At 46.6% G+C, this 15,309-nt stretch overlaps 1 protein-coding gene across 1 annotated transcript in view; it reads right to left on the bottom strand.

Moving 5' to 3' along the window:
* Positions 1-435: 435 nt before the first annotated feature.
* LOC137314534 (NACHT, LRR and PYD domains-containing protein 3-like) overlaps positions 436-15,309 on the bottom strand; it is a 215,810-nt gene continuing 200,936 nt past the window's right edge. The window contains exons 7-9 of the mRNA XM_067979841.1: positions 2,596-2,757; positions 1,999-2,166; positions 436-1,826 (exon numbers count right to left, since the gene is read on the bottom strand). Coding sequence (XP_067835942.1) covers positions 1,739-1,826; positions 1,999-2,166; positions 2,596-2,757 — 418 coding nt within the window. The 3' untranslated portion in view covers positions 436-1,738. The remainder of the gene's footprint in view (positions 1,827-1,998; positions 2,167-2,595; positions 2,758-15,309) is intronic.

The raw sequence follows: 15,309 nt of genomic DNA, 5'->3' as shown, positions 1-15,309 counted from the left end.
CTCCCCGAGAGGGGACCAGCCGAGGCCTCCTCTAGAGGGAACCGACGAAGGCCTCCCCTATAGGGACCGACCGAGGTCTCCCCCAGAGGGGACCGACCGTGGCCTCCTTCACAGGCTGCAACCAAGCAGGGCCCACGTGAGTTTGGTCTGTTTATTTCCCTGGGGTTTAAATTCCTCTCTGGGACCTGGTTTTGGGGATTCGGTTTAACATGTTCCTATTCGATTGTGACCTATGTCTAGAAGTGAATGATGCCTAATATTGCTCGCTGAACTGTCTCACATCTCCCAGTTCAGATTGAATGAGTTCACCTCACCGACCATTAATTAGGATGCCCACAAGCTACTGAGTGACTGTGTTAACGCTTTCTTACCAAATCATCAAAGAAGAAGAAGTCAGACTGCAAATCATGCACAACAATGGTTTCTTGACCTGGAATTCATAATTACCTTTATTTAAACATTGAGTATATCAATAATAATAACATAAAAACAGTTCTCGATAGGGTCACCAAGCAATTTAGAAACAAAATTAATATGCAGATACTGAAAACAACGAATAACCGATGGTAAAAGCAGATGAGATTATCACCGTCATTCAGCATTAGCTGGAACACTGATTATCACATTATAGTTTAGATCAGTGTCTGAAACGACTGCAGATTGATAAGATTAATTTAGGATTAACCATTTACATATCTGACAATTCAACCCCATTAGATCGCCAGTCCACGGAACAGATTAGAGAATAAATTCACATTGAGCGTCAGAGCAAAACTGGCGAAAGCGAATAAGCAGCTCGTTTTCTACTCTGACTGATTTTATTTTCGATTGACTGTTGCTTTCAACGAAGAGATGTTAAACCAAGGCCTACTCTGTCTGATTTAGAGGACGGAACAGATCCAGCAGCAATAACACAAGAAGATATGGGGAGTCCCTGGTGTTCCGATGAACATTGATCCAACAATGACCCAGTGTCCCACTGCAGCCCAAACTGAGCCCCACCCTGGGCCCTTCCGTTCTGTACATTGACCCAGTGTCTCATTGCAGCCCAGACTGAGCACCAAACTGGGATCTTCCTGTCTGATCATTGACCCAGTGCCCCACTGCAGCCCTGTCTGAGTCCCACCCTGGGTCCTTCCTGTCTGTACATTGAAACAGTTTCCCACTGCAGCCCAGAATGAGCCCCACCCTGGGCCCTTCCTTTCTGTACATTGACCCAGTGTCCCATTGCAGCCCAGACTGAGCCCCACCCTGGGCCCTTCCTGTCTGTACATTGACCCAGTGTCCCACTGCAGCCCAGACTGAGCCCCACCCTGGGCCCTTCCTGTCTGTACATTGACCCAGTGTCCCACTGCAGCCCAGACTGAGCCCCACCCTGGGCCCTTCCTGTCTGTACATTGACCCAGTGCCCCATTGGGGACCATCCAGTCCCGGATATCCTGCAGAATCAGCGCTGGGGGACCGGGTGACTGAGTCTCGTGACCCTGTCGCTGGGCCTCTGACGTCACAATGGGAGACGACGCTCGCTCAGCTCGAGCTGGAAACCGTTAAAGGGCCGTTCGGATTTAAACCTGGAGCGCGGCCGGTTAAAGGGGAGGGACAGAGAATCGGCCAAAAATATTCATATAATGAGACCAGGAATGGTTATAAATTGAAATGTTCATATAATGAGACCAGGAATGGTTATAAATTGAAATGTTCATATAATGAGACCAGGAATGGTTATACATTGAAATGTTCACACTTCCACACTCAGTCTGGGTCTGGTATCCTGCAGCGACTTCAGCTGATTCTTCGCGTTTGAACTGAACTTATTCCCCCACAGCCTGAAACAGATTAAAGATTAAACAGGAAATAAACAGATTGAACAACAGTGTAAATAACAGGGAGACTGGGGTTAATATTTCAATAATAATTACAGACAAATATTACCCATAAAGGGGACTGAATCCCAGTGATATTTTATTTATTACATCAAACAATAACACAAACACTCACCAGATCCACTCCAGACTCCTGCAAGTGAGTATGACGGAGCGGAGAGCGGGGACAGATCGGTCTGTGAAGAAGTTTGATCCCAGGGACAGATCCGTCAGTGACCGGTTTGTTCTGAGAGCGGAAGCGAGATCCTCGATACAAGAATCGATGAGACCGACATCAGCCAGACTGGGGATCAGAGAGAGAGAAATGACAGGAATCAGGGTAAATCCCCAGTGTTTATTAATACCACTATTATTGATAGTAATACTGTATACCTTTATTAGTAACACAATTACTGATACTACTAATAATAGTTTATTAATAACACTATTATTGACACTAATAATAATGTACAGCGTTTATTAATAACACTATTTCTGATACTAATAATAATGTAAAGTGTTTATTAATAACACTATTACTGATACTAATAATATAGTGTTTACTAATAACACGATAACTGGTACTAATAATAATGTACAATCTTTATTATTCACATTATTACTGAAACTAATAATGTACACTGTGTATTAACTCCATTACTGAAAGTTATAATAATGTGTGTAATATACATCCAGTTATTATAAACACAATCTCACACAGCCTGATACTTACCACAGTTCCTGTATTTTACAGTCCGGGTTCCTCAGAGCCGCAGACAAAAGTTTCACTCCTGAATCTCCCAGTTTATTACCACCCAGGTTCAGAACCGTCAATGACCGATTTGTACTGAGAGCGGAGGAGAGATCCTCGGCACCAGAATCTGTGAGACAGACACTATTCAAACTGGGTATCAGAGAGAGAAAAATAACAGGAATCAGGGTGAATCCTCAGTGTTCATTAATAACACTATTACTGATACTAATAATAATGTAAACAATTTTACAACACCAAGTTATAGTCCAGCAATTTTATTTTAAATTCACAAGCTTTCGGAGACTTCCTCCTTCCTCAGGTAAATGTTCAGGAGCTCATTGAAGCCTACGCATTTATACATATAGAACAATACATGGTGTTTACAGAATGCCCCTGCAACTGCCCGTTGCCAAGGCAATCACCGTGTTCAGACAGAGAGGTGTCACCTGCAGAACCCCCGAATACACATTCAACAAAAAAACAAACAGGAAAAAAAAACAGAGAGAGGCAGAAACATCCGGAAGGCAGAGAAAGCCAGCAAATGACCCATTATATTAAAAACAGATAACATTTGTTCGCTGGTGGGTTAACGTGTTGCGTGACATGAACCCAAGATCCCGGTTGAGGCCGTCCTCATGGGTGCGGAACTTGGCTATCAATTTCTGCTCGTCGATTTTGCGTTGTCGTGTGTCTCGAAGGCCGCCTTGGAGTACGCTTACCCGAAGGTCGGTGGATGAATGTCCATGACTGCTGAAGTGTTCCCCGACTGGGAGGGAACCCTCCTGTTTGGCGATTGTTGCGCGGTGTCCGTTCATCCGTTGTCGCAGCGTCTGCATGGTCTCGCCAATGTACCATGCTCTGGGGCATCCTTTCCTGCAACGTATGAGGTAGACAACGTTGGCCGAGTCACAGGAGTATGAACCATGCACCTGGTGGGTGGTGTCCTCTCGTGTGATGGTGGTATCTGTGTCGATGATCTGGCATGTCTTGCAGAGGTTACCGTGGCAGGGTTGTGTGGCGTCGTGGATGCTGTTCTCTTGAAAGCTGGGTAACTTGCTGCGAACGATGGTCTGTTTGAGGTTGGGTGGCTGTTTAAAGGCGAGTAGTGGAGGTGTGGGGATGGCCATAGCGAGGTGTTTGTCCTCATTGATGACATGTTGAAGGCTGCGGAGAACATGGCATCGTTTCTCCGCTCCAGGGAAGTACTGGACGACAAAGGGTACTCTGTTGGTTGCGTCCCGTGTTGGTCTCCTGAGGAGGTCGATGCGATTTTTCGCTGTAGCCCGTCGGAACTGTCGATCGTTCAGTCGAGCGTCATATCCCGTTCTTACGAGGGCGTCTTTCAGCGTCTGTAGGTGTCTATCGCGTTCCTCCTCGTCTGAGCAGACCCTGTGTATTCGCAGGGCCTATCCATAGGGGATGACCTCTTTCACGTGGTTCGGGTGGAAGCTGGAAAAGTGGAGCTTCGTGAGGTTGTCTGTGGGCTTGCGGTAGAGTGAGGTGCTGAGGTGCCCGTCTTTGATGGAGATTCATGTGTCCAAGAAAGAAACTGATTCTGAGGAGTAGTCCATGGTGAGCTTGATGGTGGGATGGAACTTGTTGATGTTATCATCTAGTCTCTTTAGTGATTCCTCGCAGTGGGTCCATAGAAAGAAAATGTCGTCGATGTATCTGGTGTATAGTGTTGGTTGGAGGTCCTGTGCAGTGAAGAAGTCGTGCTCGAACTTGTGCATTAAAATGTTGGCATATTGGGGTGCGAATTTGGTCCCCATGGCTGTTCTGTGTGTTTGGGTAAAGAACTGGTTATCGAAGGTGAAGACATTGTGATCCAGGATGAAGCGGATGAGTTGTCGGATGGCGTCTGGAGATTGGCTGTTGTTTGTGTTGAGTATTGATGCTGTCGCAGCGATGCCGTCATCGTGGGGGATACTGGTGTAGAGTGCCGAGACGTCCATCGTGGTGAGAAGTGTTCCTGGTTCAACTGGTCCGTGGGTACTGAGTTTTTGTAGGAAGTCTGTAGTGTCGCGACAGAAGCTGGGAGGTCCCTGTACGATGGGTTTCAGGATGCTCTCGATGTATCCAGAGATGTTCTCACACAGGGTTCCGTTGCCTGATACGATAGGACGTCCGGGTGTGTTCGCTTTGTGTATCTTTGGGAGGCAGTAGAAGTCTCCCACGCGGGGAGTACGTGGGATGAGTGTGCGTAGGATGCTTTGAAGGTCTGGATCGAAGGTCTTGATCAGTTTGTTGAGCTGGTGGGTGTGTTCTTTGGTTGGATCTGCGGGTAACCGTCTGTAGTGTTCCTGGTTGTCCAGTTGTCGGTATGCTTCTTTGCAATAGTCCGTTCTGTTCTGTATGACGATGGCTCCTCCTTTGTCCGCTGGTTTGATGACGATGTTGCGGTTGGTCTTGAGAGCGTTGATGGCGTTGCGTTGTGCTCGGGTGACATTCTGGACTGTCTTCTGAGTGCGGCTGATGAAGGAGGAAGCCTCCGAAAGCTTGTGAATTTAAAATAAAATTGCTGGACTATAACTTGGTGTTGTAAAATTGTTTACAACTAATATTAACACTAATGGTTACTTTAGGAAGTGAGGAGATTTACCACTGTTCTCATATTAACAATAATGAGCACTGCAGGAGGTGAGGAGATTTACCACTGTTCTGATATTAACACTAATGAGCACTGTAGGAGGTGAGGAGATTTACCACTGTTCTAATATTTACACTAATGAGCAGTGTAGGAGGTGAGGAGATTTACCACTGTTCTAATATTAACACTAATGAGCACTGTAGGAGGTGAGGAGATTTACCACTGTTCTAATATTAACACTAATGAACACTGTAGGAGGTGAGGAGATTTACCAATATTCTAATATTAACACTAATTAGCACTGTCGGAGTTGAGGAGATTTACCACCGTTCGAATATTAACACTAATGAGCACTGTAGGAGGTGAGGAGATTTACCACTGTTCCAATATTAACACTGATGAGCACTGCAGGAGGTTAGGAGATTTACCACTGCTCTAATATTAACACTAATGAGCAGTGCAGGAGGTGAGGAGATTTACCACTGTTCTAATATTAACACTAATGAGCACTGTAGGAGGTGAGGAGATTTACCACTGTTCTAATATTAACACTAATGGTTACTTTAGGAAGTGAGGAGATTTACCACTGTTCTGATATTAACACTAATGAGCACTGTAGGAGGTGAGGAGATTTACCACTGTTCTAATATTAACACTAATGAGCACCGTAGGAGGTGAGGAGATTTACCACTGTTCTAATATTAACACTATTGTATAATATTATGAATCATGTAACTTTAAACATTTAGGTCATGCACAGTATTTATTTTCAGAATGTCTCCAGGGATCTTACAATCTCATAAATGTTCAAGTGGTAGATTTGACTGTTTTTATCTAATCATCTGTGTGTGTGACTCGCTGTTGTGTATGTGTCTCATGAATGTGCGTCCAATCAAACTATCAGTCAGTGTACTTTCCTTTCCCCACTGTGGAAATGTAAAAGTGAATAGGTTTCGGATCAGTGATTTACCATCACCGAATCCCCCACCGTCAACATCCTGGGGGTCACCATTTACCAGAAACTTAACTGGACCAGCCATATAAATACTGCAGCTGCAAGTGCAGGTCAGAAGCTGGGTATTCTGCGGCGAGTGACTCACCTCCTGACTGCACAAAGCCTTTCCATCATACTATTAGTACTCCTCCGCTCCATTCCGGACAGTATTAATAATCTCGAGCTTCATTACTCACACTATTAATGCTCCTCCGCTCCATTCCTGACAATATTTATAATCCCGGGCTTCATTACTCATACCATTAGCACTCCTCCGCTCTATTCCTGACAGTATTAATAATCCCGAGCTTCATTGCTCACACTATTAATGCTCCTCCGCTCCATTCCTGACAGTATTAATAATCCCGGGCTTCATTACTCATACCATTAGCACTCCTCCGCTCCATTCCTGACAGTATTAATAATCCCGAGCTTCATTACTCATACTATTAATGCTCCTCCGCTCCATTCCTGACAGTATTAATAATCCAGAGCTTCATTACTCATACTATTAATGCTCCTCCGCTCCATTCCTGACAGTATTAATAATCCCGAGATTCATTACTCATACTATTAATGCTCCCCCGCTCCATTCCAGACAGTATTAATAATCGCGGGCTTCATTACTCATACTATTAATGCTCCTCCGCTCCATTCCTGACAGTATTAATAATCGCAGCCTTCATTACCCACTATTAATGCTCCTCCGCTCCATTCCTGACAGTATTAATAATCCCAGGTTTCATTACTCACTACTAATGCTCCTCCGCTCCATTCCTGACAGTATTAATATTCCCGGGCTTCATTACTCACATTATTACGACTCCTCCGCTCCATTCCTGACAGTATTAATATTCCCGGGCGTCATTACTCACATTATTACTACCCCTCCGCTCCATTCCTGACAGTATTAATATTCCCGGGCTTCATTACTCACATTATTACTACTCCTCCGCTCCATTCCTGACAGTATTAATATTCCCGGGCTTCATTACTCACGTTATTACTACTCCTCCGCTCCATTCCTGACAGTATTAATAATCCAGAGCTTCATTACTCATACTATTAATGCTCCTCCGCTCCATTCCTGACAGTATTAATAATCCCGAGATTCATTACTCATACTATTAATGCTCCCCCGCTCCATTCCAGACAGTATTAATAATCGCGGGCTTCATTACTCATACTATTAATGCTCCTCCGCTCCATTCCTGACAGTATTAATAATCGCAGCCTTCATTACCCACTATTAATGCTCCTCCGCTCCATTCCTGACAGTATTAATAATCCCAGGTTTCATTACTCACTACTAATGCTCCTCCGCTCCATTCCTGACAGTATTAATATTCCCGGGCTTCATTACTCACATTATTACGACTCCTCCGCTCCATTCCTGACAGTATTAATATTCCCGGGCGTCATTACTCACATTATTACTACCCCTCCGCTCCATTCCTGACAGTATTAATATTCCCGGGCTTCATTACTCACATTATTACTACTCCTCCGCTCCATTCCTGACAGTATTAATATTCCCGGGCTTCATTACTCACGTTATTACTACTCCTCCGCTCCATTCCTGACAGTATTAATATTCCTGGGCTTCATTACTCACATTATTACTACTCCTCCGCTCCATTCCTGACAGTATTAATAATCCCGGGCTTCATTATTCACATTATTACTACTCCTCCGCTCCATTCCTGACAGTATTAATATTCCCGGGCTTCTTTATTCACATTATTACTGCTCCTCCGCTCCATTCCTGACAGTATTAATATTCCCGGGCTTCTTTGCTCACATTATTACTACTCCTCCGCTCCATTCCTGCCAGTATTATTACTCCCTGTTCCCACACCCACCTTCTGCTGGGTCCGCGGCCAGCGCCGAAGGCGGACTCTCAGTCCGCCCGTCCCGCTCCTCCTCCTCCTCTCCTTCCACCATCACCCCCGGGCCCTTCAACCGCCGCTCCTGATCCTGATCCTCGCCGCCCTCCACGGCCGCCGCCTGCCGCTCATCCTTCTTCTTCTTCTTCCTCTTCCTCAACCTCCACCGCCACATTACCGACTCTCGGGCGGACGCGCTCTCCCAACAAGTGCCCCCCACCGTGCGTCTGCAAAAGCGTCAGTGCGCCTGCGTCAAACGCAGCCCCGCCCCGCCCGTCGCCCCTGACAACCAGGCGGTGAGTGACAGCGCCGCCCCGCCCACTCCAACACCACGGCAGCTGATTGGTTGGTTGACTGACTGACAGGAAGGCGGTGACCCCGCCCTCGTCTCCCCGGCAGCCGCTAGGTGAGTGACAGCGAGGCCCAGGCCCGTCCCCTGTTACCCTGACAACCAGAGTGATTGACGGAGAGGGCGCTTCCAGGGACTGGAAATCATGGGTCAGAGAATCATTGTATTGTAAGGGGGGTGGAGTACAGGTGTGAGGAAGTCTGACTGTAATTGGACAGGGACTTGGTGAGAGCTCACCTGGAGTACAGGGGTGAGGAAGTCTGACTGTAATTGTACAGGGACATGGTGAGAGCTCACCTGGAGTACAGGGGTGAGGAAGTCTGACTGTCATTGTACAGGGACTTGGTGAGAGCTCACCTGGAGTACAGGGGTGAGGAAGTCTGACTGTAATTGTACAGGGACTTGGTGAGAGCTCACCTGGAGTACAGGAGTGAGGAAGTCTGACTGTAATTGTACAGGGACTTGGTGAGAGCTCACCTGGAGTACAGGTGTGAGGAAGTCTGACTGTAATTGTACAGGGACTTGGTGAGAGCTCACCTGGAGTACAGGGGTGAGGAAGTCTGACTGTAATTGTACAGGGACTTGGTGAGAGCTCACCTGGAGTACAGGGGTGAGGAAGTCTGGCTGTAATTGTACAGGGACTTGGTGAGAGCTCACCTGGAGTACAGGGGTGAGGAAGTCTGACAGTAATTGTATTGGGACTTGGTGAGACCTCACCTGGAGTACAGGAGTGAGGAAGTCTGACTGTAATTGTACAGGGACTTGGTGAGAGCTCACCTGGAGTACAGGGGTGAGAAAGTCTGACTGTAATTGTACAGGGACTTGGTGAGAGCTCACCTGGAGTACAGGGGTGAGGAAGTCTGACTGTAATTGTACAGGGACTTGGTGAGAGCTCACCTGGAGTACAGGGGTGAGGAAGTCTGACAGTAATTGTACAGGGACTTGGTGAGACCTCACCTGGAGTACAGGGGTGAGGAAGTCTGACTGTAATTGTACAGGGACTTGGTGAGAGCTCACCTGGAGTACAGGGGTGAGAAAGTCTGACTGTAATTGTACAGGGACTTGGTGAGAGCTCACCTGGAGTACAGGGGTGAGGAAGTCTGACTGTAATTGTACAGGGACTTGGTGAGACCTCACCTGGAGTACAGGGGTGAGGAAGTCTGGCTGTAATTGTACAGGGACTTGGTGAGAGCTCACCTGGAGTACAGGGGTGAGGAAGTCTGACTGTAATTGTACAGGGACTTTGTGAGAGCTCACCTGGAGTACAGGGGTGAGGAAGTCTGACTGTAATTGTACAGGGACTTTGTGAGAGCTCACCTGGAGTACAGGGGTGAGGAAGTCTGACTGTAATTGTACAGGGACTTGGTGAGAGCTCACCTGGAGTACAGGGGTGAGGAAGTCTGACTGTAATTGTACAGGTACTTGGTGAGAGCTCACCTGGAGCACTGGGGACAGTTCTGGTTTCCTTATATAAGGAAAGATATACTCGCCTTACTGTCAGTGCAACAAAGGTTCACTGGATTAATCCCTGGGATGAGGGGGTTGTCCTATGAGGAGAGGTTGAGTAGAATGGGCCGATACTCTCTGGAGTTTAAAATAATGAGAGGAGATCTCATTCAATCATATAAGATTCTGAGGTGTTTTGACAGGGTAGATGCTGAGAGGCTGTTTCCCCTGGCTGGATAGTCCAGAACAAGGGGGCATAGTCTCAGGATAAGGGGTCGGACATTTAGGACTGAGATAAGGAGGAATTTCTTCACTCAGAGGGTTGTGATCCTTTGGAATCATCTACCCCAGAGGGCTGTGGATGCTCAGTCATTGACTATATTCAAGGCTGAGATCGATAGATTTTTGGATTCTAGCGGAATTGAGGGATATGGGGATCCGGCGGGAAAGCGGAGTTGAGGTCGAAGATCAGCCATGATCTGATTGAATGGCTGTGCAGGATTGAGTGGCCGTGAGGCCGACTCCTGCTACTATTTCTTACGTCCTAATAGATCATAGAATCATATATCACAGAATGATGGATAACAGAGTCACATATCAGAATCATATATCATAGGATGATAGGTGATAGAATCACATGTCATAGGATCACATATCATAGGATCATAGATCATAGGATCATAGATCATAGAATCATATATCATAGGATGATAGGTGATAGAATCACATATCATAGAATCACATAACATAGAATCATATATCATAGGATGACATATCATAGAATCATATATCATAGGATGACATATCATAGAATCATATATCATAGGATGACATATCATAGGATGACCTAACATAGAATCATATATCATAGGATGACCTATCAGAATCATATATCATAGGATGACATATCATGTAATCATATATCATAGGATGACATATAGAATCATATATCATAGGATGACATATCATAGGATGACATATCATAGAATCATATATCATAGGATGACATATCAGAATCATATTTCATAGGATGACATATCATAGAATCACATATCATAGAATCTTAGAAATTTACAGCACAGAAGGATGCCATTTGGCCCATCGTGCCTGCGCTGGCCGAACATGAGCTATCCAGCTATGCAGCCTGATCCACTCCATCACTGAGAGAGTTCATTTTCTGCCACTCCATCACTGAGACTGTCAATACTCCCCGCTCCATTACTGACAGTATCAATACTGCCCCGCTTATCTCCTGACAGAATTAATGCACCCCCGTCCAATTCCTGACAGAATTAATACACCCCCGTCCCATTCCCGACAGAATTAATACGCCTCCGCTCAATTTCTGACAATATTAATGCTCCCTCGCTCCATTCCTGACAGTATCAATACTCCGGGTTCCATCACTGACAGATTTAGTACTCCAACGCTCCATTCCTGACGGTATTAATACTATCCCACTCTATTACTGACGGTATTAATAATCTCATGCTCCATTACCGAGGGTATTAATACTCCACCGCTCTAATTCTGATGGTATTAATACTTCACCGCTCGATTCCTGACAGTATAATACTCCCCAATCCATTGCTGACAGTATCAATACTCCCTCGCTCCATTCCTAACAGTATCAATACTTGCTGTTCCATCACTGACAGTATTATTATTCCAACGCTCCATTCCTGACAGTATTAATGCTCCCTCACTCGATTTCTGACAGTATTAATTCCACCCGCTCCATTCCGGAGAGTTATAATACTACCCCGCTCTATTACAGAGAGCATTAATACTCTCCCTGTCCATCACTGTATGTATTAATAGAACTACATATCAGAGAATCAAATATCATAGATCTTAAAATCATAGAATCACATATCACAGAATCACATATCATGGAATCATATATCATAGAATCATATAGAATCTTAGAATCATAGAAATTTATGACACAGAAGGATACCATTCTGCCCATCGTGCCTGCGCTGGCTGAAAATGAGCCATCCAGACTAATCCCACTATCCAGCACTTGGTCCATAGCCTTGCGGCTTACGGAACTTCAAGTGCATATCCAAGCACTTTATAAATGCGATGAGAGTTTCTGCCTCTACCACACTTACAGGCAGTGAATCCCAAACCTCTACCACCCACTGGGTGAAAAAAAATTCTACTCAGCTCCCTTCTGATCCATCTATCAATTACATTAAATCTATTCCCCCTGGGTATTGACCCCTCCACGAAGAGAAATAGGTCCTCCCTATCCGCTCTATCTCGTCCCCTCATAATTTTATATCTCTCAATTAATCTCCCCTCAGCCTCCTCTGTTCCAATGAAACATCCCCAGCCTATCCAATCTTTCCTCAATGCAAAAATTCCCCAGTCCTGGCAGCATCCTCGTAAATCACCTCTGTACTCTCAAGTGCATTCACATCTTTCCTGTAATGTGGTGACCAGAACTGTACGCAGTACTCAAGCTGTGGCCTAACTAGTGTTTCATAAAGTTCAAGCATAACCTCCCTGCTCTTATATTCTATGCATCGGCTATATCCCATTTGCCTTCTTAACGACATTCTCTACCTGTCCTGCTACCTTCAGGGATCTGTGCACATGCACTCCAAGGTCCCTCTGTTCCTCTATACCTCTCAGTATCCTCCCATTTATTGTGTATTCCCTTGCCTTATTTACCCTCGCCAAATGCATTTCCTCACAATTATCTGGGATTGAATTCCATTTGCCACTTTTCTGCCCACCTGACAAGTCCATTGATATATTCGTGCGGTCTACAGTTTTCCTCCTCACTATCAACCACACGGCCAATTTATGTATCCCCTGCCAACTTCTTAATCATGCCCCCTACATTTCAGTCTAAATCATTACTATATACCGCAAAAAGCAATGGACCTAGTACTGAGCCCTGCGGAACCCCACTGGAAACAGCCTTCTAGTCACAAATACATCCGTCGGCCATTACCCTTTTCTTCCTGCCAATGAGCAGTTTTGGATCCAACTTGCCTCTTTCCCTTGGTTCCCCTGGCCTTTTACTTTTCTGACCAGTCTGCCAAAATCCATGTAGATTACAATCAAACGCGCTACCCTAATCGACCCTCCATGATACCTCCTCAAAAAATTCAATCAAGTTAGTCAGACACGACCTTCACTCAACAAATGCATATATCATAGAATCATATGTCAGGGAATGATAGATCGTGGAATCCTAAATCATAGAATCACATATCATAGAATCATAAATTATAGAATCATGTTTCATAGAACCACATACCATAGGGTCACATATCATAGAAAGATAGAATCTTACAGCACATGTGTAGACCATTCGGCCCATTGTACCTGTGCCAGCTCTTTGAAAGAAAGAAAGACTTGCATTTGTATAAAAGCAGAATATGCTGGAAATACTCAGTAAGTCAGGCAGCATTTGTCGAGAAAGATTGTTAACTTTTCACGTCGATGACCCTTCGTCAGAACTGGAAGAAATTGAAGATGAAACAGATTTTGAACAGGGAAAGGAGGGTGGGGGGGGGGGGCGCGGGTGAAGGAGAAGAGGAAAGAACGAAAGGGAAGGACTGTGATAGAGTGGAGGGCAGGAGTGATTAAATGACGAAAGCGATGATGGTGCAAGGTAAGGAGGGTGCTAACGGGACAAGTAAAGAAACAAAAGTTGCGTCTAGAGGAGCTGTAAATGGCAATAACAGAACCACAATCAGCACCTGCTCGTCCGGAAAAATGGGAGCACTGGTGGTGACCTGAAGTTTTTGAGATCAGCAAAAAAGGACCAAGAGATTGATTGAGAGGAAAAATAGTGTATGAGAGTAAAGGTGGAAGGAAGATAAAAGCGGACTGGAAAAGATTCTCCAAGGATGGAAATAGAACAAGATTAGTGAAGACAAGTGTTGGTCGGTGAGGGTGAGAAAGGGGAGAATTTCTAATGGGGAACAAGGACTGACTGGGTTTCACTGGGCAGCTGTCAGTGTCCCACCTGATGGGGAGCGTTGATCATCACACTGAGAAATGTTCAATCCCAGAGCAAACCGATGGTGTATTGGTGTAAAGGGGCATCCTCGCTCACACTCACCGATATACAGGGACATCCTCATCACACTCACCGATATACAGGGGCATCCTCGCTCACACTCATTGATATACAGTGGCATCCTCGCTCACACTCACCGATAAAGAGGGGCATCCTCGCTCACATTCACCGATATACAGGGGCATCCTCGCTCACACTCACCGATATACAGGGGCATCCTCGCTCACACTCACTGATAATAAGGGCCATCCTCGCTCATACTCATTGATATAAAGGGGCATACTCGCTCTCTCACGCACACTCAGAGTCACTCAGATATACAAAGGCATCCTCGCTCATATACTCACTCAGAGTCACTCACTGATATACAGGGCCATCCTCTCTCTCACACACTCACTCAGAGTCACTCACTGATATACAGAGGCATCTTCTTTATCTCACACACACTCACCCAGAGTCACTCACTGAAATACAGAGGCATCCTCTCACATTCATCCAGAGTCACTCACTGATATACAGAAGCATCCTCTCTCATTCACGCATCCAGACCATGCGGGGAGTGTCCGGGACTGTGGGAAGGAGGGAGGAGGATCAGGATCAGACCATGCGGGGAGTGTCTGGGACTGGGGGAGGGAGGGAGGGAGGGAGGGGGATCAGGACAAGACCGTGCAGGGAGTGTCTGGGACTGGGGGAGGGAGGGGGTTCAGGATCAGACCGTGCGCGGAGTGTCTGGGACTGTGGGATGGAGTGAGGGAGGGTGATCAGGATCAGTCCGCGAGGGGAGTGTCTGGGACTGGGCGAGGGAGGGAGGGGTTCAGGATCAGACCGTGCGGGAGTGTCTGGGACTCGGGGATGGAGCGAGGGAGGGGGATCAGGATCAGAACGTGCGGGGATTGTCTGGGACTGGGGGAGGGAGGGAGGGGGATCAGGATCTGACCGTGCGGGGAATGTCTGGGACTGGGGGATGGAGGGAGGGGGATCAGGATCTGACCGTGCGGGGAGTGTCTGGGACAGGGGGAGGGAGGGAGGTGGATTAGGATCAGACCGTGCGGGGAGTGTCTTGGACTGGGGGAGGGAGGGAGGGAGGGGGATCAGGATCACACCGTGCGGGGAGTGTCTGGGACTGTGAGAGGGAGGGAGGAGGATCAGGATCAGACCGTGCGGGGAGTGTCTGGGACTGGGAGAGGGAGGGAGGGGGATCAGGATCAGACCGTGCGGGGAGTGTCTGGGACTGGGAGAGGGAGGGAGTGGGATCAGGATCAGATCGTGCGGGGTGTGTCTGGGACTGAGGGAGGGAGGGAGGGGGATCAGGATCAGACCGTGCGGGGAGTGTCTGGGACTGGGAGAGGGAGGGAGGGGGATCAGGATCAGACCGTGCGGGGA

Source organism: Heptranchias perlo, unplaced genomic scaffold (genome assembly GCF_035084215.1).
Source record: "Heptranchias perlo isolate sHepPer1 unplaced genomic scaffold, sHepPer1.hap1 HAP1_SCAFFOLD_52, whole genome shotgun sequence".
Taxonomy (NCBI): Eukaryota; Metazoa; Chordata; class Chondrichthyes; order Hexanchiformes; family Hexanchidae; genus Heptranchias; species Heptranchias perlo.
Note: the sequence above shows the minus strand (reverse complement) of the source record. Positions and strands in the feature narration are given on the sequence as shown.